This window comes from Choloepus didactylus, chromosome 4 (assembly GCF_015220235.1).
Source record: "Choloepus didactylus isolate mChoDid1 chromosome 4, mChoDid1.pri, whole genome shotgun sequence".
Classification (NCBI taxonomy): Eukaryota; Metazoa; Chordata; class Mammalia; order Pilosa; family Megalonychidae; genus Choloepus; species Choloepus didactylus.
In genome coordinates this window covers 17,303,761-17,331,240 of record NC_051310.1, presented here as the reverse complement: position 1 = coordinate 17,331,240, position 27,480 = coordinate 17,303,761, and the positions used below count along the sequence as shown (strand labels likewise).

The 27,480-nt window shown below is 37.0% G+C and overlaps 1 protein-coding gene and 1 long non-coding RNA gene across 4 annotated transcripts in view; one reads left to right on the top strand and one right to left on the bottom strand.

Moving 5' to 3' along the window:
• The window catches only part of RPS6KA5 (ribosomal protein S6 kinase A5), a 231,590-nt gene that overhangs the window by 121,867 nt on the left and 82,243 nt on the right, over window positions 1-27,480 (bottom strand). For 2 of the 3 annotated variants that reach the window (XM_037832058.1, XM_037832057.1), the window contains exon 3: window positions 15,079-15,297. In XM_037832058.1, coding sequence (XP_037687986.1) covers window positions 15,079-15,297 — 219 coding nt within the window. Of the gene's footprint in view, window positions 1-15,078; window positions 15,298-15,880; window positions 15,919-27,480 lie in introns of those variants that run through there. The other variant, XM_037832059.1, reaches the window with a different exon arrangement.
• Window positions 5,680-27,480, top strand: part of LOC119531158 — a 100,439-nt gene continuing 78,638 nt past the window's right edge. The window contains exon 1 of the long non-coding RNA XR_005216236.1: window positions 5,680-5,721. This is a non-coding gene — a long non-coding RNA (uncharacterized LOC119531158). The remainder of the gene's footprint in view (window positions 5,722-27,480) is intronic.

Genomic DNA, 27,480 nt, shown 5'->3' with positions numbered 1-27,480 from the left:
TTGGGGTATGGCTGTGCTTCTTGGACCTGTAATTCTACGTCTTTCATAAGAGTTGGGAAATTTTCAGGGATGGTTCCCTCAATTATTATTTCTGTCCGTTTTCCCTTCTCTTCTCTTTCTGGGATACCCATAACACACATATTCATGCACTTCATGTTGTCATTCACTTCCCTGAGACCCTGCTCACATTTTCCCATCCTTTTTCCTATCTTTGTTTTTTTGTGTGTAGGACTTCAGATATCCTGCCTGCTAGTTCACTAATCCTTTCTTCTGCCTCTTCAAATCTGATGTTGAAGGTCTCCATTGTGTTTTTCATCTCTTCTATTGTGCCTTTTATTCTCATAATTTCTGCCATTTGTTTATGCAAGCTTTCAAGTTCTTTATGGCTGCCCAGTGTCTTCTTTATATTATTCCATATTTTTCCAAAATTCCAAAATTTTCCCATATTTTCCTTCAGCTCATTGATTTGATTTAGCAGATTTGTTTAAATATCTTTAATTAGTTGTCTCAACTTCCGTCTGGGCCATATCTTTGTGCTTCCTAATATGACTTGTGATTTTTTTGCTGGTGTCTAGGCATCTATCTTCTTGATTAGTTTCTTTTCTCTTTTTTAAGTTTATTATTTTACCCCAAAATTTTATTGATATACATTCACATACCATGCAATCATACATCGTGTACAATAATTGTTCACAGTATCATATTATAGTTGTGCTTTTATCACCACAATAAGGCCTTGAACACATTCATTACTCCAAAACAGTAAAAAATTAAAATAACAACAAAAATAAAAATAAAAATGAAAAAGAACAAGCAAAACTTCCCACCCCATCCCCTCCTATTATTCATTTATTTTTTGTCCCCATTTTTCTACTCATCTATCCATACACTGAATAAAGGGAGTGTGAGCCACAAGGTTCTCACAATCACATGGTTACACTATATAAGCTATATAGTTATACAATCATCTTCAAGAATCAAGGCTACTGGATTGCAGTTCAACAGTTTCATGTATTTCCTATTAGCTACTCTAACACACTAAAGATGCCTTTTAAGGCGATATATATATAATGCATAAGAATAATCCCCAGAATGACCTCTCAACTCCATTTGAAATATCCCAGTCATTGAAATTTATTTTTGTTTCATCTCTCTTCCCCCTTTTTTGTCAAGAAGGCTTTCTCAATGTCACGATGCTGGGTCCAGGCTCATCCCCAGGAGTCATGTACCATGTTGCCAGGGAGATTTATACCCCTGGGAATCATGTCCCATGTAGGGAGGGAGGAAGCGAGTCCACCTACTGAGGTGGCTTAGAGAGAGAGGCCATATCTGAGAAACAACAAAGGTTCTCTGGGTATGACTCTCAGGCACAATTACAAGTAGGTGTAGCCTCTCCTTTTCAACAATAAGCATCATAAGGGCAAGCCCTAGGATTGAGGACTCAGTCTACTAAATTGGTAGTCCCCAATGCTTGCAAGAATATAAGGAATTCCCCAGGTGGTGAAACTTAATATTTCCAAATTTTTCTCCAGTCCCTCAAGGGGGTTTTGCAAATACTTTTTTACCCTCTGCCCAAATTACTCTGGGATGTATCAGGGCTTCACAATAATCTGTACAAACCAACCAGATATCACTCCCTGTTCAAGGTTCCATGTAGTTATGGTGGTTGAATAAACTGACCATACAAGTGAAATTATATAGCCTGCTACAGAAATTATAGATTTTGCACCAAATAAACATCTCGTCCTTTGGTCTCACACAGAAGTTGAAGTTTTAAAACACAGTCAATATTATCCTTTACCCTTTAATCTAATTTACCTTAGTCCTAACCAAGTCCATTTCATTCATATCTCTTAATTGAAATCTGATCTCTTTTTCAGCTTCTTTAACATCTCTTGTATGGTGTAATGCTGACATTCATAGCTGCCGAACTGTGGCTCTGAGTCTCAGGTGTCACACAGATACCCAAAGTTACAGAGACCGACCAGGTTACACACAAAGAGATAAGCATCTCAGAATTTAGAGATAACCATTTAGAGATAACCATTTAGAGATAACCATTTAGAGATAACCAGGAATAGATGTGACTGCTGTTAAGAGTTTACAATCTAAGAACCTTTACAATAAGCCTTCCCCTGATAATCTATACTCTCAGATTCAATTCTCAGAGTTTGTCCATTATAGTTAGTCCCTATTAGTGAGGCATTATGATGTTTGTCTTTTCATTTCTGGTTTATTTCACTCAACATACTGTCCTCAAGGTCCATGCACCTAGTTGCATGCCTCACAACTTCTTCCCTGTAGCTGTTCAATATTCCATTGTATGTATACACCACAGTTCACCATTCCATTCATCAGTTGATGTACCTTTGGGCCACCTCCATCCAATGCGAAACATGAATACTGCGGCCACAAACATAAGCGTGCAAATGTCCATTCATGTCCCTGCTCTCAGTTCTTCCAAGTATATACCCAATAACATGGTTGCAGGGCCATATGGCAACCCCATACTTAGCTTCATGTAGAACCACTACACTGCCATCCAGATGGGCTGCACCATTCTACTCCCCACCAACAGCAACTATGGTTGATTAGTTTATTTTTTGAGGTCATTTTCTCTTCTGCCTTGCGTTTTCTTGTTATTTGGCTTCATTCTCTAACTGTTCTTTGACCTTTCACTCAACTTATTCTAGACCTCTAGCATAGCTTCTGTTTAACCAATAAGAATTTTTCAGCTTTTATTTTTTCTGATTCTTGCCCTGCCTATGTGAAAGTTTATGAGAGTTCCCCTTTTTGTGTGTGCAGTTTTTTCACCCTTGGAAAAAAGCTCTCTCTTCCCTCTTCCTCCTCAGAGAATGTTGATTTGCTGTTTGTTTTTTCCTCTGTATGTTTTTAACACTCCTTTCTTTACCTCTAGCAACTTTTACCTGGAGGTCTGTCTCTGGAAGGAGGTTCTCCCCATATAGGATCAACTCCAGTCAGATTTTCCCAGACAAGACAGGCCCAGGACTCATGAAGGGGGTGTAATCAGTATCAAGGTTCCCTGGGGATGAGACCAAGCAGGGTGCCAGTCTTTCCTGTGAAGCCTATTAATTCTGTGCTTTTCCTGTACTGTCCAGCAGATGGTGCTTGGCATCCTACTGCTCCCCACAGGTGTAAAGTAGTGCTTGCCTTTAATTCTCAGCAGATTCTGTCCCTGCCAGGGGCATGGCTGAGACAGAGGCTGAGGCTGACAGTGGGCTTAACCTGTTTCTGATTTCTAGCTCCTGGGGTCTGAATTCTCTAAATAACAAGTTACTGTCTTGCTGGACCTTGTCCCCCTCTTTTTTTCTGGGAGGTGAGGGGAGCTGCTCTTCAGCCCCGTTTCCTCTAGGCTGGAAATGTTACAGGACTTTCAAGTAGCCTCTCTCTCCTCCTGCCAGAAATGTACTTGAGACAGGCTGTGCGCAGCTTTTTTATGGTGAAATTATTGCATGTTTGAGACAGAGGCTGGGCTTTGCATTTTGTTGGTTGAAACTGTGGCTACCTCAGTTTCTGAGGTCAGAATTCTCAGAATGAGAGCCACCACTTGCACTGGGTCCTGCCTCACCCTTATCTTGGGGAAAACATACCCTTTAGGGAACTATCTCCTTCACGGGATTAGTTATTTTGTCCTTCAGTCATTCCTTAGCTCCACCCTTGCCTGGGGAAGGGCTGAAAACTGAGAATGCCTGCTTTACAGAAAGGGGGAGGGGGAGAAGGAGGGAAAGAGAGAGGAAGAGAGAGAGGGAAAGAGAGGAAAGGAGGGAGGGAAGGAGAGAGAGAGAGATCTGTTCCAAGAGCAAGTCCCCAGCCCACCTTCGTTCGCCAATCAAGAGCTGGAGTTGCTACCCAGCTCTATGTGCCCCTTTTGTTGGTGCACGGGCCTTTTCCAGTATTCTGAGCTCAGTCAACTCCAGAAACCTTTGGGTTTTTGTGCTGTTTTTGTTTTTTCTCAACAGCCCTGCCTCCTCCCCACTAGGGGTGGGGCTAATATAGATTCCTGGGTTTCTTGTTTGAGTTGTGGCTTTATCTGTACTTGGAGCTGGTATTCAGCAGTCTGTATTTGTTAATCAAATCTGCAACTGGAGCTTGAATGAGCATCTTCTTCCCTTGCTCTTAGTGGAGAGGGCTCCTTTGCCCCACTGGGAAGAGACCGGAGTCAGCCTGCTGTGCCAGTGGGGGAGGGGTACCAGCCTCCACAGCACGGAGGAATTTACTTACAGTTCTGTGTTGTGATTTATCAATCTTGACCCTTTCCCTAGTCCCAGGCTGGTGTACAATGTGTGTCTGGTCATGGAAGACCCCTAAATGGTTCTTTCAGACAGTTCCTGGCTATTTAGTAGCTGCCCTAGAGGATGAACTAAATCCTACACCTTCCTACACCACCATCTTGCTTTCCACAACCATCATTTTAAACATATCCTTTCTTGTTCTAAGAAGCCTCCTTTACTCAGTAAGTAGAAGAGTAGTCATCTCATAGAATAAAGATATCTTGAATGCAATACAAAAAAAAATTGAGAAATGCTTTTTTTTAAATGATGTTTATTATCACTTTGTTGAGTGCAAGTAGCATAATGTGAAGACAGATGATCTCTGAAAATGGCTGCTAGAGAATAGCGTCCTCCAAGAACAGGAGGTTTTACTTAGGATGAGGAGATAAATAAAGGGGGATGTGAAAGGAAATGAAATGGGCTTCAGTGGCAGAGATTCCAAAAGGAGCCGAGAGGTCACTCTGGTGGGCACTCTTATGCACAATTTAGACAACCCTTTTTAGGTTCTAAAGAATTGGGGTAGCTGGTGGTGGATACCTGAAACTATCAAACTACAACCCAGAACCCATGAACCTCGAAGACAATTGTGTAAAAATGTAGCTTATGAGGGGTGACAATGGGATTGGGAAAGCCATAAGGACGACACTCCACTTTGTCTAGTTTATGGATGGATGAGTAGAAAAATAGGGGAAGGAAACAAACAAACAAACAGACAAAGGTACCCAGTGTTCTTTTTTACTTCAATTGCTCTTTTTCACTTTAACTATTATTCTTGTTATTTTTGTGTTGTGCTAATGAAGGTGCCAGGGATTGATTTAGGTGATGAATGTACAACTATGTAATGGTACTGTGAACAATCGAATGTACGATTTGTTTTGTATGAGTGCGTGGTATGTGAATATATCTCAATAAAATGAAGATTAAAAAAAAAAAGACTTAAGGAGCTTGTGCACATCAGGATTACTCACAGAACACAAAAGAAAGGATTAGTAGAGGAACATGAGGGAAAGAATGTCTGAGAAGGGGAAAAACATCACAAAATTCCTAAAAATGTAAAAAAATCTCCAAAGCTTCTAGAGAATATAGCCCACAGAATCAAACCACTCTGATTATATATTTTACCTTTGATTACAGCAGCTGATTTTAGGATATCCTGCCAGAGAGACAAATTGAAATCTGGCACTAATGAGGCAGAGCAAAGTCCCAGGGCAGTTTTCCCTCTGCCAAGTACAGGGTCTAGCACTAGCAAATACAGGCATATTTCATTTTATTGCACTTTGCTTTACTATGCTTCATGGGTATTGCCTTAATTTTTTTTTTTTTTCACTAATTGAAGGTCTGTGGCAACCCTGTGTCAAGCAAGTCTATTGGCACCATTTTTCTAACAGCATGGGCTCACTTCCTGTCTCTGTGCCACATTTTAACTAAGGTATGTAATTGTTGTTTTTAGACATAATGCTATTGAACAGTTAATAGACTATGGTATAGTGTAAGTATAACTTTTGTATGCACTGGGAAACCAAAAAAATTGTGACTCACTTTATTGCAGGCAATATCTCCAAGGTATGCCTGTATAAAGCACTCACTAATAGTTGTTATAAGAAATTACTAAACATGTAATATATCAGTTAGTAACTGCTACACGAAAGGGAAAAGATTAACAGCGAAAAGAAAACCGGAAATAACACAGTAAGAATATCTTCCTTATAGACACATCTCTTAAGTTCTGATATCTTCTCCCTCTGCTAAGGGGGTTTAGAGTAGGTCTTGAGACTTATTTTGTTCATAACTGAAGAACACAAGGGACCATCAATAATCCATTCATGACAATATTTATTTCTAATTAATAGAAATAAACAGGTAAGGAATAAATCTTGTAAATATTATCAGGCATTGTCAGGTATATTTCATGAATATGACTTCCAGAAAACATTCACTAATTTAAATTACACTGAGATTTATTTACAGTCTACACAATGGAATATCTTATACAATCCTTGTATACTACTGGTTCCTTGATTAAACTAAAAGAAATTTCTTTGTTTTATAAAAATGATTATATCTCAACTCTTTTGAATTTAATACACGATCTTCTTTATACGTAAAATGGCTCATGCTCTATATGTGCAAAATATTAGTATACATAATTCCATCTCCCATATAGGATTGTCATGAAAATTAAATGAGATATCTAGGGTTAAGGTAGGGCCTGACATATGGTAAGTACCCATTAAATGGTAACTATTAGCTACTAATTAGCTACTTTGAGCTACTGTTACTATTATTTACAGATATCAACTACAATCCATAGAATTGAAAAATACTGCCAACTTTAATTTTAATGATCTAAAAATAAAAATAATATTTGTGGTGTCCTATCTTCTCTATTCTCGCAATGTGAGTATAATTTAAAGGCTTATAAATGTTTAATATACTATAAAGTACTACTAGGATCTAATTAGTAAGTGTTAAGTTAATGAGAAATTAAGTGTGCTGCTATATAATTTCTATATACAATGCAAATTTTCTTACATAATTGATATTTAGTGCAGAGATATTTGATTTTTATTCAAGTGCAACTAACTTGCATTTAATGATTTTTATGTGATGGTGTTTGGCATGCCAGATGAAACACTTTCATACTGTCTAAGAAGGATAAAAATAACACAGAAATCACACAAATAATGTGAAAATTTGAAAACACACCACCATCCTCCCTAAATCCCGTATGTCCCTTCCTCTGTTTCTTCTTTTCATGGCAAAAAGTTAAAGAGTTGTCTATATAGCTGACTCTCTTTACTTATCCTCTATATTAGTTTCCTATTGTTGCTGTAACAAATTACCACACACCTGCTAGCTTAAAACCACAAAAGTTTTATTATCTTATAGTTTTTAAGTCTGACATGGGTCTCAATGGGCTGAAATTGAGGTGTGGGCAGGGCTGTATTTCTTCTGGAGTCTTCGGAGGAGAGTTCATTTCCTTGCCTTTCCCAGCTTCTAGAGGCTGCCCACATTCCTTGGCTCATGAACTCTTCCTCTGCCAGTGGTGGCAACTGTGTCACTTCTTACACTGCATCATTTGAACCTCTTCTATAGCCACATCTAATTTTCCACTTCTGCCTTCCTTTTCCACTTTTAAGGACTGGGCCCACCTAGATGATCCAGGGTACTCTCCCCATTACCTGATTAGCAGCCTTAATGTCCTTTACAATGTAACCTAACGTATTCACAGGTTCCAAAGATTAGGGCATAGACATCTTTGGGGAGGATATTATTCTGCTTACCACACACACCCTCTATTCATACTAAAGTACTTCTACCTCCATAATACCACCATAAAGTTAAAAATAACCTCATGTTACTAAAGTCAGTGGATACTTTTCAGACCTCATATGCTTTTCAGCTGTATTTTATGTGTATAATCACTTTTCTCTTCTTGAAATGTTCTTTCCTCTTGGTTTTCATGACCCTGCATTCTCCTGGTTTTTCTCCTACCTCTCTAGCTGCTCTTTCTCAGACTTTTCCCTCCACATTTTCTTCTTTAACCCAGCCTTTAAATGTTAGACCTTTCTCGGGGCTCTATCTTAGGCCCTCTTCTTTCTGAACTCTAGACTCTTATGTCCAAAATTGAGCTCCACAACCTATACCTCTTTCAATGTTGCCCATCTCATCATATGGTGCACCCATTCATCCAGTTGCTCTTGGGTTAGAAATCTAGTTTTCTTGACCTTTCCTTTTCCCTCATATCCTACAACCAAACTATCACAAATCCTTTCTCATTATCTATTAAATATTTCTTGAACCTCTCCACCTTTCTTCAGCTTCACTGAGACTGTGGGCTGTTATATAAGCCATCACTATCTCTTTCTAGGCTATTCTGACAGCCTCCTACTTTTCTCCATTGTTTAAAAGTCACCAGTGACAGTTCCATTAATTTTTTGATACATAATAATGATTAAACTAAACCAAATGCTGCTCTTTTACTATGTGCCTAAAGCTTCACATGTATTTAAACATTACATCCTCTCAATAACCCTATGAAGCCAGTATTGTTATCATCTCATTCTATAGATGGAGACTGAGGCTTAGGGTGGTAGATTTAAGATGGTCACAAATTCTGTGAAGCTCCTCCCATTAAGAGGTTGTGTCTGTTTCCCTACTCGTTGACTGAGGAAGCTCTGTGACTCGTTTTGACCGAAAGAATGTGGCAGAAGAGATGTCATGTGACTTCTGAGCCTAACCCTCAAGGGGACTTGCTGCATCTGTTCTCTATCCGTTCCTGCGCTGGCCTGCTGCTGCAGAGATGAGCTAAACTGGCAGAAGGACCACTGTGGGCCCAGCCAAGATACTACAGCATTCAAAACATGAACATGAGAAAGTTCATACACTGTTAGTTTGGGAGTGAACACCTTCAGTTACTCAAGACCTTTGCACATCTGACATGACAAAGTTGAACCTAGAAAGCACTCCATCATTCTGTACTTTGTGTGTTTTATTGACAGAGACACTGAAATCCACTGAAGACAATGAGTCAGAAAATCCTTAAAATATTACTGAAAACTATAGAAGCTATCTAAACAGCACTAGTTTCCATTGAGAATGCAAATGCAGAACCATGAGAGATCTGGTGAGCTTTTTATGGCCATGTCTTGTTCATGCAATCTTAGGCAAGTCAGCCAATAGGAGAGGAGATGGCAGAGTTAACTCACAGAAAGAATGTCTAAATTCTCCATCTCTTACTTTCAAGGAAAGATGCTGATTTGTTTTCATTCTCCAAACACCTTCTTATTTCTAGTAATACTCTGACTGACCTTTAGTTATCTAACCTTTCTATCTCAAATTCTCTTACTAGGAATTCCTGCCCTATCCCTGCCTTTTCTTCTTATTGTGGCACCTTCTAAAGAGCTGTTGTTAAGTGCCATATTTCCCCTGTACTTCAGACTACCTTTCCCTCTCTTTCCTTCTCTCAGTTTCTCTCTGTTTCGTGCTATCCCTTAGTCTTTTTTTCCCCTACAAGCTTTTCTCTTCCTTCAGATTAATGTACATTAACTCCCACACATTTTCTCATTTTCTCCTCCAGAACACCTAAATCTCTCTCAATTGCTACCTTTTCTTATCTTACTAAACTTAACATGATGGTCCACACACACTTGAAAGTAATTTTTAAAAAATATCATACCAATATCATCTCATCTTTTTTTTTTTTTGTTTTAGTTCAACGTTCTAATAGCACCTCATGTGAATGCATTCCAGCTTACCAAAATCATTATAAAATTCTAAGACATATCTGTTTATCAGTGTTGTAAAATAGTCACATTTACTTCAAAGCAAAGAAGCTCCTTCAGTTAGTCTGTTTTGCCATATTCCTTTCTACAATGTACCATGAACCATTCTCTTACATCTCAGCTAGTATACTCACCCCTGCAATTTTTTAGATCAAACTAACACTCAAAAGTGAAATTTTAATTTTTAAATACCTTTTTACTCATATTGAAAGGATGACTCATAATGACAGAACTGTCTAGAAGGCTGGAATGGCATTCATTATTGAGAATGCTTTTGGTATCACTTTAATAAATACCTTTGTGCTTCTTTAGTGTCTTATGAATTCTACTGATTAATCTGACAATTTTTGCAGTCATACATCATCTGGTGTTTTGACAAAATCACCATTAAAAGAGATCAGAGAACACCAAAAGAAAAATTGTTTTTTTACAGATTATTTTCTACACTGAATTTCCTCCCATTTTTAGTTGAAATGAATAAGAGTTATGAGCGACAGAGAATAGATGAAAATATTTTTATATTTTTTATTGTAATCATGCACAGGTACATAAAGTTATAAAATGAGATATGGTCTCCATGTTCTAAGAATTGGAAAAGCTAAAAGAAAAAAATGCATCAACTCCATATGAAGCCATTAGGTATAAATTAAAACAGAGCCTAAAAAGATATTAATGCTATAGAAATTAAAACAAACAAACAAACAGGAATGTGACTTACAACAGATGGCTTTAGACTAGAAGTCAGCAAATTATAGCCTAGGGGCCAAATCTAGTCCACCTCTGTTTTTGTAAATAAAGTTTCACTGGAATCCAGCCATACCCATTCATTTACTATTGTCTACAGTGACAGATACCTTAAGACCTACAGAGCCTAAATGATTTACCATCTGGCCCTTTACAGAAAAAGTACTGATCCCTGGTTTAGAGGATGGCAGAATCAACATAAATGAATGGAAGGCAATCCCAACTAAACAAAGGATACTCAGTTCTGATATAAATGCTAGTTTTTTTTATATCTGGTAATAAAAGCAAATATCACGGATGAGGATTAGGCAAGATAATGCTAACATAATAATCTTACCACTTGGAGAAGGCTTTACCAACCAGGCAAATGTTATCCCAATGGAACAATCCCTGTCCAGAAGTTGGTGGTGAGCCATGAATCCCAGTAGGAGCATGAGAGCGGCCTAGATCTAAATCTCCATTTCTACTCTCCAAACATTGTAAAGAAGAGCAAGAAGAATGACTGTAAACCGTATAACCTACTCCTGCAACAAAACAAAGAGGCAAAGAAAACCCAATACACCAAACAAAGTTCACATGGAAAAATAAGCAAACAATAGGAGCTCCCAAAAATGCTCTAAAAATTAACAGCAATGCCAGTTATTAAAATATTCTGTAAAACTTTGATAAATTAAAACAGTATGGTACTGGCACATGATTCAATAAACCAAACAGAACAGAAAGTACAGAAATAGACCCAAATACATATGGGAATTCAATAAATGAAAAAGGCAGCACCTCAAGTCATGAACTTCTAACAAATGGTGTCTGGACAAATGGATAGCCATTAAAAGGATGAAGCTGGATAATTACTTCATGTCATAGCCAAAGAATAAAAGTTCTCCATGCAAAAAATAAAACCATACTAGTACAAGAAGAAAACATCAGTGAATCCCTTTATAACGCTGTAGTGCGGAGAGGGGCTTTCTAATTATGACTCAAAATCCAAGAGACATAATATTTTTTTTAAAGTCGCATTACATGTAAATCTAAAATTCCTACATGGAATAAACATCATAGGAAAAGTCAAAAGACAAGTGACAAACAGGGGAAATATTTGCAATGCATATGAAAAACAGTGTATCTCTCTAACAGCTCCTAGAAATTGAGAAGGAAAAAAATGAGTAAGGGGTGCAAACAGATAATCCTTGAAAAAATACAAATGGCTCTTTATGCATATGAGAAGGTGCTCAATCATACCCAGAAGAGAAATGCAAATTAACTCAACAGTGAAACACTACTTCTCATCTATGAGACAAGCAAATATCCATAAATTTGACAATATAATCTGTAGAGAAACAGGCATTGCTGGTAGGAGTACAAAATGGTACAAATGCCATGGAAGGGAATTTGGCAAAATTACACATGTAATGAATCAGCAATCTCCCTTCCAGTATCCAATCTTACTGTTTTTTTTTTTCTAAGCAAAAGGGAAATGATATGTGTACAAGTTATACTCTGATATTATAATAATCTAAGATTGGAAATACTCCCAAGGATTCAATTACAGAGAACTGGTTAAGTACACTACAGAAATGGAATAGAATACTATGCAGGAATAAATGGAAGGAAGTAAGCACTATGCAGGAATAAACACCAATGAGGAAAATCTCTAAGAACTGATATGAGGTGCTCTTTAAGATATCCTGTTGACAACAGAAAAGTGCACAACAATGCAGAGAGTAGACTACCCTTGGTTACAACTGATGGTATTGATATCAGGAACTCTGAAATAAAGCACCATTTGAGGTTGCTCTGAAACTAACTTCTTATTTTGAGTACTGACAGTTAAAGGGAAAGAACTGAGCATGTATCTTGCTTTTCCTTTAGAAACTATATTTCAAGGTAACCAAAGAGCTGCAGTTGATGAGAGAACTTTACTTTACTTTAAGGAAGAATGCCAGCTAATAAATATAGAAGAAATGATAGATTTAGAAAATCATCATTTCGCAGTCCAAAATGAAATCACTGATTTAAGCAAGGAGTTATCAAGTGTTGTTAAAACCAAAACCATAAGGTGTCAAAACTTCACGTTTACTTCCATTTCTGAGGAATGAAACTGAATGATAAAGAAATCAAGCTATCATCACTGTAACCCATTCTTAGCACTACTAATTGTGGAACAATCAGGTAACAGATTTCTCCTGATGTGATTCAGTAAGAAATATACATCACCAATGGCCCATTCCAGCCAAAAATGTTTAATTACAATCTACCAAGCCTTTAGTTCTAACTTTCAAATTACTGGAATTCAGCACAGAAAGGAATAAGCTAAAAGACACTACAAAATAGTTTTTTAGGCCAATTAGCCAGAGATATAAAATAGAGACTGCTCCAAATTAAGAGATTTCATGGACATAAGAACCAAGTGAGTATTCCTGGATTGGATCCTGGTTTTACAAACCAGCCGTAAGGGATTTTATTGTGACAACTACTGAAATCTGAAGATGGACTGGTATGGCAGATGGCCACAAATTCTTTGTAGCTCCCCTCACCAAGAGGTCAAGTCTATTTCCCCAGCCCTTGGATCTGGTCTGGTCTTGTGCTGGACGTGATGCTCTGTGAATTCCAGAGCCCAGCCTCAAGAGGCCTTGCTGTTTCTGCCTTTGCTTTCTGGACAGTCTTCCTGGACTGTCCTAAGAATGCCGTACTTCGAAAAAGCTGATCTATTGTACTGGAGCATAAGAGGCAATGTGGAGGAGAACAGAGGTACCCCAGCCAACAGCCAGACCAATCGCCAGACACGTGAGTGAGACAGTCTTGGCTCTTCCAGCCCACCCATCCTCCAGCCGAATGCTACGTGAGCAAGCCCAGGTTAAACCAGCAGAGGAACTGTCCAGCCAACCCACAAAATCATGAGAAAAATTAAATCACTGTTTAACCTACTAAATTTTTTGACAGTTTGTAACACAGCAATAAAAAACTTGTAAACTAGGTATTAAGTGATATGAAAATTTATTGATCAGGAAAGGTAAACATCATTAACTGAAAAAAGCTTGTTACAAATAGCATGTACAAGACACTTCATTTTAACAAAGCACACACATGCACACAGACAGAAAAAGCTAGAAGGCCATATACTAAGTAATTAGAGAGGGATATATATAATGAGTTAAATGCTGCATAGGCAAACTCTAGGTAGTGAAAATACGTTTTTACTTTCCTATTTTTGCTTTTCCAAATTTCTATATATATAATATTGATTTTATAATAAAATATTTTTTAACGAGTCTTTTTTTTAAAAGGTGTAGAGTGTTTATTTACTCTATTGTCAGACAAAGGGGTGTCTGGATCCAAAACAGCTGGAAATGTAAACTCTTGCTGTAACACCTAATAATCCATAAAATATGGATAAAGTCAACAATAAAACTTTGGGGTCTAAGTACATAGCATAATATTTGGAAAACTGACCAATATGCATTTCAAGCACTGCAAACAAAAAACTGACCATAAAAATAGTTCATACTAAAGTTCTGTTCTAGATTTCTGAAAAGTTTTGGTCTGTAAAGTCAAAATAATAGCTGAAAACATAGATAAAAGGAAATTATGTTAAATAAATCTATGTGGACAGAATATAGAAAGGCACATTTTCTAAAAGCACTGCCTCACTTATGGAATAAATATGTTGTCTAGTCCACATTCTATTCTTGAGTTGGTGCAAGAAAGGGTTTTTCTTGTTTTGTTTTGTATTTGCTGGTTTATGGGTCACTGACAAAAAAACAAAAATCGTGGAAAGCCAATAAACAAAAAGCAAGAAACTGAAGAAGCATTATTTTTTTAGCCAAATACAGAATATTTCACTTATCTACTTTTAATTAAAAACATGATTTACAAAAAACATACTATTTACAATAAACAATAAAAATATATTGAGGACTGTTATGATAAGAAAACAGAAAAGAGGGAGGAGAGAAGAAAAAAGGGGGGATGGAAGGAGGGAGAACTATGTGAAATTACATCTCATCTAAACTTCCAACAGTGATAGGAGAGAATTATAATATACACATGCAAATTAACACAAGAATGGAAAAGCCTATGATGATAGAGTGCAACACTAAACAAGCACTGCCATTTACTTCTATTAGGAATAGAAAATAGTGCAACTTTTCTGCAAAGCAATCTGGCAGTGTGCACTGAGGACCTTTCCGAAGTTCATATACAATGGTCCAATTCTATTTGCGAAAGGAAAGTATTCAGAAAGTGCCTGTGGGAGGAAATAGGAATGACTGAACAGCTGAGTGATTAGTGGCTACCCCATTATATATGCAAGTTTTTCATCAGGAAAAGCAAAGCATCTCTAGGAACAGAAGTCTTTTCTTTCTTTTTTATTTTTCCCTACTACTGGTTTCCATCAATGTCCCCCTTGTCTGCCCAGGTCACTGATTTGTACATTTCTGAGAACTCCTAAAGTCAAAATTGTGGCCCTCGTCACCATTCAGCCCCTCACATTTGAATGGAAGCACACTGTCCAAGGAGTACTCCTAATGATACTGTTTCTTAAGATTAATAAAGGAGTATGGAGTAGAAATTCCTTCAGGTCAGGAGGCCCCAAATCCAGAGCAATGCATGATATTCAAGGAAATGCCACCAAAAAGAGAAGAATGAGAGTCCAATGTCTTTGGTTCTAAGTCCAAAGTGTGTTGCCCCTTGAGTGCATGACAACTCAAGACCCAAGGAGAAACATTTTCATAAAAAGTCTGATGACAAGTGACACTTACCTAAAATGAGATGAAGCTTGGTTTCTGTCTGGAAAGCATAGTGCAATGTAACCAAAAACGGTGACTGCCTAATGTGCTCCAGGACTTGTCGTTCTGTCCTTGTGTGCTCGGTGGTTTTGGCCTTTTGAACTATTGTTGCCTTTTTCAAAACTTTCATGGCATACAGTTTTCCAGTATCATGACCACTTACTTTACGAACTAGAAATACTTTTCCATAGGCTGAAAATGAAAAGAAAAAATACAAAGAATTAAAATACTATAGAAGCAGAATGGTAATTTACTGGAAGTTGAAAGTTACAATGCACACACAAAAAAACACCTTTTTGAAGAAAAAAGTATCCTTGTGGTATTTCAAATAGCTCTTTGATGGATTTCTTCAATTTCATACCAAAAATACTTCTATGTCTAACCCTCAGTGTTTACATATCTAACCACTGCTGACAGTTATGTCTTCACTCTTTTACTGCTATTCTCTCCTCAATATTTTTAGCTGTAGGAAACTAGGTGTTATTATGGTCAACTAACCATAACCCAATTCTGGAACAACTAAGACATTTTAGACATCAGATAAAACCTCTAGGTATATGTATTGCTGTTGATACAGACAACTTAAAATAGTTCTTCATAAGAATCTCATACCCCCATATAAATCAAGCACCTCAAGTACCCCTCTATACTTATTAAAAAAAAAAAAAAAAGCCTAAAGTAACATAAGCTAGCATTATAGAAACAAAAGAGGTCTTCAGATTTAATAAACAGTAAAAGATCCTAAACTGCAAGCAATATAGACAAAGTCCTTTACATTTTTAGGCAGTATATTGCAGCTCACTGGGCCAACCTGACCATGCTTTCCATAAGTTAGCATTCCACTTGGCACAACCCTGGTGTGATGCCCCTTCACCTGGTGGAGATACTGGGCTGTGGGTACTGTGCCTCACTGAGCAGAACCGGTCCTCTACATTTATTTCCCTGGAGAAGGGAGAGAGCACAAAGAAGCGCAAAGAAGAGGGAGGCGGAAAGGCAGACAACATTTTGTGGGAGGGAAAGGTAGGTCCACAATTCACAATTCATCCCTACAAATTATAAATTCTCTAGAGTTAATCTCTTTAAAAATGCCTCCTGGAATTGTTAGGCTCAGTCACTGCAGAAGTTAAATGCTTTAACCAGACCAATGTTTCCATATATCCTGTCCACACCTCTACAATATTATCACATAATTCTGTTCTAATCCACCCACTAGAATAAGAGCTTTAAAGGAAGGGCTTGTCTACCCTGTATGTTATTCTGTTCAGTACCTTGGGAACTAAACACTGATACCTGATAAGCAGCAGGTGCGTGAACGTCTGTAGTGACCACGGGAGGTGCAGAGCTAATGCCTACTAAGGCCTCGTTTATGCCAGACACCTGCCAAGCCCCTTCCACATACTGATTCACTTCACCTCACAACAGCCAATGCAGTTAGTACTTTTAGAAGTCCCGTTTTACAGATGAGGAAATAGGTTCAGAATATTTAATGACTCAGGTAGGAAGTGGCAGACCTGATTCAACCAAAGCATTCTGATTCCAGGAACCACACTTTTAACCATAAATGAAAAAAAAAATGATTTCTCACAGATGCTAGGAATTTGATGTTATGGATTTTAATAAAAGCAACACTATAAACTTACTGAACACATTCTGGAAGACAGAAAAATTTCACAGAAGGTTTGTGTCTTATCTCATTATAAATATGGCAATTACAGGTTGAGAAGTGAACCAAAAAAGAAAATGACATCTTTTAGAACCTAACAAATTAACCTCATGTATAAAAATGAAAAATGTCCATCTATTCAGAAGCATTGAAATGAAGCTAGAAAATACTCTAATGAAGTGTATTTGCAACGGAGTGAGCCACTATATAAACTTGGGAGAAAGTCTTCTACAAGTAGCCTTGGAGCTTTTGTGTTCCTTACATATACAACAGCACCTACCCTAGTTCCTAGTCTCTCAAATTCATACCTCCAGAGTGTGACAGTCCTTAGAAATTATGTGATCCATCTACCCTCTCCCATGAAGGTTCCTTCAACAACATCAAAGATCGCCGTTCAGGTTCTTCGGAGGTTGACCATGTGACAAGACTGCTGGGTGTCAGCACCTGACATTTGAATACTTGCAGGTAGTGGATAAATGTTAACTCATTCAATTCTCATAACATCCCTATAAGGAAGTGGGGATGATCACCTCCATTTTACAGATGAAGCAACTGAAGTACAGAAAAGTTGGGTCACTTGCCCAAGATCACACTTACCCATTCAGCTCAACTCTGAGCTCACACTCTTAGCTGTGCTCCCACTGCCTCCCTTAAATGAACCCCCTCATAGACAAATAAATAAGCAATCAGACATTAAACAGAAGTCACAATGCAGGTCAGGTATTTTAATGGTGGAAGGGATACAGTGCTACCTCTTCCAAGAGCAGAAAGTTTTGCAAACTAGCCCATTTTATTGACAAAGGGCTCTAAATGTTAGAACATTTTCCCAACACTGAGTGGAAATAGGCCTTCATATAATATTCATCTGTTGTTCCTACTTCTATCTCCCATGGACTTCCAAAAAAAAATGTTACACCACTTCTATAATTTTTCAAATATTTAAAAACACGGTCATGCCATCTTGTCTAGACAAAATGTCCTCCCTTCTTAAACCAATCTTAAAGTAATATGACTTTGAGACTTCACACCACAGGAGGTTTCACTGATGTGTTATCTGACTTTGTAAAACAAGTACAAGAAAGTATTTTTTCTTTGATTTCTTTCCTGTTACTTCAAAAAAATGTTATACCACAATCCACATAAGCATGAGGCAGCATGATATATATGGTCAAATAATATTAAATCATCCTTTATATTCATGTGGTCAAATAAAAATTAGGTGTGGATGAAACAACTATAAAAGTCTAGATGAAAAAAATCTAAAAGGATTCTGTACTCTGATTACATCAAATATGTCTAGTTTCACTCCACTTTAAAGAAACCAAAACTTTAGTTATAGATGATACATTACCAGTGTGGTTTATGCAAAATAGTCAAATCAGTGAACTCATTCTCAAAGAAAGGACCTTACACCTACATCCAAAGATCAACAAGTAAATATATATTTATACATTTTTTAGAGGAAAATAATATGCTCAAAGTAGATATATAACATTTTTTTATGATTCTCCACTTGAACCAACTTCTTTTGACCACAAGTACAAAAATGTGTCACACAAGAGTTTCCACTAAAGGATATTTATCACTGCTGAAATTCATTCTTCTCATCTTTCCAAGTTATTGGAATCTTGTTAAACAGTGACTTGGTACCACACTAGCTGTACTTTTCTTTCATCCTCAGACTAGTTAAAATGTCTTTTACACTGTCATCTAAGTCACTGATAAAAATATAACCTTCCTGGCTCAAAACACTTCTTAAAATAAAGAGCACCCTTAACATGAGCTCAAGTTTTAAAATTATCTGGTGTTCAATCCTTCAGAACTCAGCTCAATCATCATTTTCAGACATCTCAAACTAGAATTCCTCTTATTGTATGTGCTCATAATACCATGCATTTCCCTTCACAGAAACGATCAGAAAAGAAAATTTACATTTATTTGTGTGATGCTTAATTGTCTAACTCCTACTAGATTGTAAATTCCAAAAAGTCATGGACTATGGCTGATTTTATTCACTTTGAATCACCAGCAAGTAACTACAGGGCTGGCCACATCATGGAAACTCAAATAATTTTTGAATACATGAAAAAATGAACAAGCAAGCCAAGTAAACAGGACAAGACCAAAGAAGTCTTAATAGTATATTACAAAACTGCCCTCCTCTCTGTTGACAATGTTGGCCTAAAGTTGAAGCTGGGTCTTTAGCAAAAGAATCTAGCATTTTAGACTCATGGTACAAACCCATAGTTGGCCAACCATTTCCCTTCCAGGAAACAACAATAAACTTTCATGAAAGTTTCCCTTTCAATTTTATTAAATCTGAGTCCTGACTACATTCCCTGGTGAAAGTAAGCTTGGCAAACTTAGCTGAGACCATTCTAGAAGAGAAAAATATTTTAACATAGTGACCTCTATATAGGGCCAGTAATGTAATCTGCCTGTATTATGCCACATCCCTTTCTCATATGCAATCTGAGAAACTCAGGGAAAGATTTCCACCCCTCCACATGTGATATGCCCTTGGCACTATCTCCCAGCTCTGACAGTCAATCCACCTGCCTATCTCCATGTTCTTCCCCTGCAAAAGCTCACTCACCCCAGAACAACAGAGCAGGAAAAGGAATGGAACAAGAAATACACACTTGGAACTCTATATTTCATTTGTCCTGCCCTTAGGAAACTGGTATCCTTACTAACAGTCCAGCTGTATGTATATGGCAAGCAGCACTTCAGTAGTAAGCATCAATGTGCCAGTAAAACTGCCATCTCTGAATGAATGGATTCTCAGAGAAGCCATCTCATTGTCACTGCAGTACAATTGGTACACAAAAGGCAAACACTCAAAGTTCAACCAAGAAACCAGCCATAACTTGGTGCTTCCTAAAAACTCATCTGAACATCTAATTAATTAGACCACAGAAGCTAAGAAACACTACTGTCCATCTCAATAAATTCTTTAAAATCTGCACTATGTTAAAATAGAGAAACACAAAGTATCTCACTTGGACAACTGTGGAGACACGGAAGGCCCCCTGGCTTAACAAACTATAGAGCAGGGCCTTCCCAAAGCTCCAGATGTCTGAAGGCCAACACTGGGCTAGGAAAAGGCCAAAAGCTTTGCATGTCTGAAAGTGGACTGCAATTTAGATGAGGGAATAGTCTCTGAGCTCCTGCTGGGCTCCTTCCGTGCTCCTGTCTCCCGCCCCCACTGTTTCCCGTCTAGCCCCCAAAGAAATTGTCCCTTGAGACTAAAGATATGTAAATACACCTCATGGCTTTAGAAAAAATGTACCCTCTCTGAGATACCTGAAAATAGTCACGTAGGAAACTACCTTGTATGCTATAAAGACCTGTAGAAATGAGTAGAATAAAACTTTATTTCGCATGAACACTGAGGACGGAGTGTGCTCCCCTTCTTTCACAATCATAGCTAAGCTCTACTCAAAAAGACTTTAGAAAATTGAGATTTAATCTTATGTGCTTTACTTTAAGAGATGACAAAAAAAATAATAGTTGTTTTCAAGAATATCTATGTATCTTTTGTCAAGATCCTGATCTCAATATATTATTTAATTTCCCCAATACAGGAACTTTTAATAACTTTGGTATTGGTTAAAAGTCTCTAGATTAATGGATTTGCAAAATGCAGACTGTGATGCAGTAGTGGATGATAATATCAATTTAGTGGGTCCAACCAGCATTTTTAAAAAAGAAACAGAGTTGAATATATTAAAACAGAAACTTCTATTTCCTCTGTATATACATATGTACATATATATATGTATGTGTATATATATATGAATGTATACAAATCTGAGCACATGGAAGGCAAAAAGGAGGGGAAGTACAGAACAATAATTAAAAACATAGACTTCAGTGACAAAAACTGCCTGGATTTGAATCCCACATATGTAACTTACTAACTGGGTGGCCTTGGGCAAATTATTTAACCTATATATATTGCAGTTTCCTCATTATGGGTAGTAACAGTTCCTATATCATAGGACTTGTTGATTAAATGAGTTAATACATACAGGTGTCTAGATAGGGCCTGGCAGATAACAAACACCAAGTAAGTGTTCGTGGAAAAAAAAAGTATGTGTGTGTGTGTGTGTGTGAGAGAGAGAGAGAGAGAATGTATGTACGTGAATACATATACTAGGCTTCAATATGAATATATCTATTGATCTGGGTAATAATTTCTAAAAGTTTGAAAGCCATTTTGTAAACAAATTTATATGTTCCCACCTTTAAAAAAAATAATAAAACAATACACATTATATAGGCCAAAGAATTTCCCATTTTGCATTACTTCTTACTAATCTCAGAGGTGAATTTAAGACTCAATTACAATGATTTGCTCATTCCAAATGTCTATGTCTATTTCACTTTCCTTTTATTTGGCTTTTAATCTGTTTTCATTTCTTATTTTCCTATTTTTTGTTGTTGTTGTTGTTGTCTAACTATGCAAACCCCCCTAAACTCTCTTTGGAAACAGATGAACTTTATTTAAAACACATTTACAATAATTTAAACATATTTGCCTTTACATATTTATCAAAAAGAAGCCTTAATCCTAACTTTCTTTACACAACAAATATTTTAATTGCACAATAAATTGTGAATATTAAAAAACATACCTTACAGGCCCCACCCCATCAAGATGTCAGAATGAGAGCTTTCAGTGCTCCAACTCCCCACAAAAGCTTTCAACAATCAGGAAGAACTTGCAGAAACATCTTTCTCAAAATTCCAAAAAACCAGGTAAAGGATTGCAGTTAACAGGGCAAGCACCACTATCAAGACAAAGCCTACTTAAAATCCACAGGAGCTCATGGCTCCTTGGCAGGCCCCTGCCTGATCTCTCATCTGCTCAGCAGGGAGCTGCCATCACTCCCAGTAGGGATCCCTGGTCCCAGTTCTGGAGGGAGCAGAGTAACCTGCTTGCACATACTAGGAGCACATGGATGGCCCAATCTGTCTGGTGGTGGCCAAAGGGACTCACTGTCCAGAATTTACTGTGTATGTAGAAGGTGACTAACAGAACTCTCCCACAGAACTTCACCTGGAGCAAGGGACAGCTAGCTGTAGGGCATGAAGTACAGTGCCCAGGACCATTAAGGAAACTGTTTCCTAGTGAAGAGGAAAGATCTGTGTACATGTTAACTGAGTAATGCCAAAGGCCAAACATGAACACCCAAGACAAGATACGTGCAAAGAAAGGACCAGAAAGGTCCCTAAGCTTCGGCCTGGAGCTATTCCTGAACTCTCTCTATGGATAAGCTCTGAAGGAGAGCACTAGCATGAGGAAAATCTGCAAAGACTGGAAAAGGTGTTTTCTTTTTTTCCTTCTCTTTTTCATATGGTTAGCTCCTGGACCTTAAGGAAAACTCAGTCATAACACTAGCTGGATACAAGCTTAAGGGAGAGAGACCTCAGATTCTAAATTCCAATGATAACACTAAAATATCAAAATGTCCAGTTTCAACAAAAAACTGTAAACCATACCAAGAAACAGGAAAAATGGACCAGGCAAAGGAGAAGATTAAAGCATCAGAAACTATCAATAAGGAGGATCAGAACTGGGACATTCCAAACAAAACTTTTAAAAAATGGTCCTCAATATGCTCAAAGAGCTAAAAGAAAAAACGGACAAAGAACTAAAGAAATCAAAGAAATGAAAGATGAATACAAAGAGAATATCAATAGAGAAATGGAAATTATGAAAGGGAACCAAAAAGAGCTGAACACCACAGTAACAGAAATTTAAAATTCCCTAGAGGGATTCAACAGCAAATAGGAGCTAGCAGAAGAAAGAATCAGAGAACTTGAAGGTGAGACAGTTGAAATCATTCAGTCTGAGGAGTAGAAAATAGAATGAAGAAGAGTGAGCAGAGCCTAAGGAACCTGTGCATACTGCATTAGCTTGAATAATTAAAAACAAATTGTATAACAATCTTCCTAGAACACCACTTTCTGGGTTTCTGAAAAAACTTGAGACTACATTATTAAATCAGTTCATAACTGCACCTATGTATGTGGTTGTGGCCAACTCCTGCCTCTCTTCATATGGATGACCCATGTAATTCATTAGGCCATTTCTTATCCCTGGTCCCAAACTACTTGAGTCCCAAACTACTTGAAAACCAAACAGTTTTTTCTACTTGGAAAGAAGAAAAAACTGCAAAGGAAACTTCTGCTCTGTCATGAGGTCTATAATCAGAGATGACTACCTATGGATTTAATTACCAAGGAGTGATGGTTAAGTTCATGTATCAACTTGGCTAGGTTATAGTATAGAGTTGTTGGGTCAAGCAAGCATTGGCCGGATTGTTACCAGGAGGGTATTTTGTGGATTTAAATCATCAGTCAGCTGATTGCATCTACGGCTGATGACATCTACAACCAACAAAGGAGATTGCCTTCAGCAATGAGAGAAGTCTCATCCAATCAGTTGAAGGCCTTAAAGGAAGAACTGTTGATTTCAGCAGTCAGAAAGAATTTTTATCTCTAATTCAGCCAACCAGCTTCTCCTGGGAATTCATCAAACCCTGGAGTTCCCAACTTGTAACCTGACCTTCAGACTTCTGTCAATCCCTGCAGTACCATGAGCCAATTCCTATAATAAACCACATAATATTCATGTACATATATATCTTGTCAGTTCTGTTTCTTTGGAGAACCCTGATGATATACAAGAAAAATACAGGAAAACATAGGTGCAAGAATGACTAAGAAGCATATTCATAAATGATTCTGTTTATACCTTCAACAAACAAGCTGTTTTACTAACTATATTAGTGCCTTAACTGCAAGTGTTTTTGTCCATCTGTAGCGGATGATGCTGATCCTCCCACTCTACCCCCTCAACCCCCAGAACCCCATCCCCCAGTTGCTATGAGTATTGGCTGCTAAGGACTCCCACTGCCCCCATCTCTGGACAAGAGCCCAATGTAGAACAGCAGTCACCTTACTGGGAGGTTAGATTCCACCATTCCCTACCTCACCGCAACTCAAGCAGCCTGCAGCCAACGACTGACACAGGTACAAAAGGCCTGATCCCTTACTCTTGCCCAGAAACTTCCCATGAATTCAGGCTAAATCAAGGCCTCAGTATCGACCATATACTTGCTTAGACACTTCTCCTGCCCTATCCAGCTTCCATCACTATGTTTCTCCTGAAAGCATGCCCATAATAAATCATATGTACCCAAATCCTTTTTCCAGGCTCTGGTTCAAGGAAATCCAACCTAAAACAGCTTCAATTAGAAATCAATTTGTATTTACACTAGGGTATCAACAACACCTTCATATGGAATCATCTTTTGATTATGGCATTAAACATCAGAAATATTTAACCCCTGGGATTTACATAACTCCACAGTTGTACACAAAATCATAAGGTGTAGTGGATATACACACACAAAAATTATAAACTTTTAAAAATGATAATTTTGACAATTTAATGAATACATGTTTTTAAATGTGCTATATTAAGAAGGATACTTTCTAAACACCTAAAAGAAAGAAATGACAAATGATGACTAAGTCATACTTTTAAAAACAGTTTTTACATGCATGACTCAACCAAGTTTCTTTCCTCTATTTTAAATTACCAAAAAGTAGCTGTATCTTTAAATTGCCCAGTGCAATTCCCAATACCCACTAGTGGAGAAATATGTGAAAGTATTTAGAAATTAAATGTTTTTCAAAAGTCTACTCCAAAAAGATTAAGAAATCTAAACAGAAGATCAATAAGGAAATAGAAGACATGGAAGATACTATAAACCAAGAGATGTAACAGACATGTATAGAACACACTTCACCCAACAACAGCAGAATACACATTCTTCTCTAGTGCACATAGATCATTCTCCAGGATGGACATAAGGTCACAAAACAAGTCTCAATAAATTTAAAATACTGAAATCATACAATGTATCTTCTCCAACTACAGGTGAATGAAGCTAGAAATCAATAAGAGATAGAGAACTGGAAACTTCGCATATATGGGAAATTAAATAAGGCACTCTTAAACAACCAATGGACCAAAGAAGAAAACACAAGGGAAATTAGAAAGCATTTTGAAGTCAATGAAAACAAAAACACAACATACCAAAACTTATGGGATGCAGCAAAAGCAGTTCTGAGAGGGAAATTTATACCTCTAAATGTTTACATTAAAAAAGAATATCTCAAATCAGAGACCTACCTCACAACTGGAAGGTCTAGAAAAAGACAAGCAAACCCAAAAGGAAAAGAAAGAAGGAAATAACAAAGATTAGAGTGGAGATAAATGAAATAGAGAATAAGCAAAAAAAAAAAAAAGAAAGAAAGAAAAAAAGAATCAACAAAACCAAAATTTGGTACTTTGAAAATATCAATAAAATTGACAAGACTTTAATCAGACGGAAAAAGATAAAAAGAAAGAGGGTATGAACAAAATCAAAAAAGGGAGACATTAGTACTGTCTCCACAGAAATAAAAAGGATTATAAGAGGATATTATGAACAACTGTATGCCAACAAATAAGATAACCTAAACGAAATGGACAAGTTCCGAGAAAAGCACCAACTACCTAAACTGATTTAGGAAGAAATAAAAGATCTCAACGGACCAATTACAAGTAGAGATTGAATCAGTCATCAAAAACCTCCCAACAAAGAAAAGCCCAAGGCCAGGTGGCTTCACTGGTGAATTTTACCACACATTCCAAAAAGAATTAATATCAACCCTGCTCAAACACTTCCAAAAAAAAACTGAAGAAGAAGGAACACTTCTTAACTTATTCCATCAGGCCAACATCACCCTAATACCAGAGCCAGATAAAGATACCACAGGAGAAGAAAATTTCAGAACCAATATTCCTTACATAAACATATAGAAAACTTGGACTAGAAGGAATAGAAGGAACAGAAGAAAACTTCCTCAACATGACAAAGCACATATAAGAAAAACTCAATACCAACATCATTTCCAATGATGAAAGACTGAAAGCTTTGCCTCCAAGATGAGAAACAAGACAAGTGTGTCCACTTTCATTTAACATTGTACTGGAAGTTCAGGCCAGAGCAGCTAGGCAAGAAAAAGAAATAAAGGCATCCAAATTGGATCCCTATTTGCAGAGGACATGATCCTATAAACAGAAAATCCTGAAAAGTACACAATAAGCTACTAGAGCTAATAACCAAATTCAGCAAAGTGATGGGGTACAAGATCAACATGCAGTGATCGTTAGTGTTTCTATACACTAGTAGTGAACAATCTGAGGAGGCAATCATGTAAAAATCCATTTACAATAGCAACTAAAAGAATCAAATATCTAGGAACAAATTTAATCAATTATATAAAGAACTTGTAGAAAGAAAATTACAACACATTACTAAAAGAAATCAAAGAAACCTAAGTAAATGGAAGGACATTCCATGTTCATGGATTGGAGACTAAATATCACTAAGATGTCAATTCTACCCAAAGTGATTTACACATTCAATGCAACCCCAATCACAATTCCAACAGCATTCTTCACAGAACTGGAAAAGTCAAATATCAAATTTATATGGAAAGGTAAGGGGCACTGAGTAGCAGTAGTAGATATCATCTTGAAAAAGAAGGAAGCTGGGGGACTCACTCTTCCTGATTTTAAAACTAATTACAAAGCTACAGTAATCAAAAGAACATAATTACTGACACAAGGGATAGACTTACAGGCCAATAGATTTGAGTTGAGGATTCAGAAATAAACCCTACACTAAATGAAGGTCACATCTATATTATTCAATTTGCAAATTTGTATTTAACATATCTTCTTTTTTTTTAAAAAAAAACATATTCATTACTCTATCTCCGGCACCCAAAACAGTTGCTGGCTCTCAATAAATACAGGTGAATGAATGAATCCTAAGAGCAATGTGAATGAACTGCAAGATTTGAAATAGAGATGACATGATCAAATTTGCACCTAAGAAAGATCACAGAAAGCAAGCCTGAAACCAGGAAGACCTTTTGGTGGCTGTACTTCCCTACTGCTGGACACTTTTTAGGCTTTACAATAAAATTGTTAAGACATGACATTCATTTATATATGACGCTAAACTGAGAGTTTGATATTGCATTATAGTAGCTCTTCAGAAGCTGGAGTACTTACTCTTAAACTTCTACAACAATGGCTAAAACCTATATAGCATTTACTATATATCAGGCAGTCTAAATATTTTATTACTCATTTTATGTATATCTTTCTATAAGACTGCTAACCTAAAACACACAAAGGTATTCAGAAGTTAAAATGCTTGAAAAATTAACAGAAGAAAACAAAGAATAAGAAATACAATCTTTTTACTTGATATGTTATTTTTAAGGTAATATACAAACCAATTTCTTATAAATGCTAACAAAATCTCAACTACCAATATCTCATTTCCAAGATATTTTTATGTGTAAAAATTTTTATTAATAGACATATCACTTTAGTTGAATTTATTCCCAGAGATGTTAATAGGGTTAGTGATTATATGAAATAACTAATAATCTACACAGGTCAGTTAGCACAAAATGATATTTATTTAATTTTTTCAATTTAGGGTACAGATTATACAAGGGAGTCCCTGCTCAATAAATAATCACAATGGACGTTTATTTAGTCATTGGCAATTCATATCCATTATCTCATTAATCTTATAATAAGATTAATACATATCTGTGAGACATGT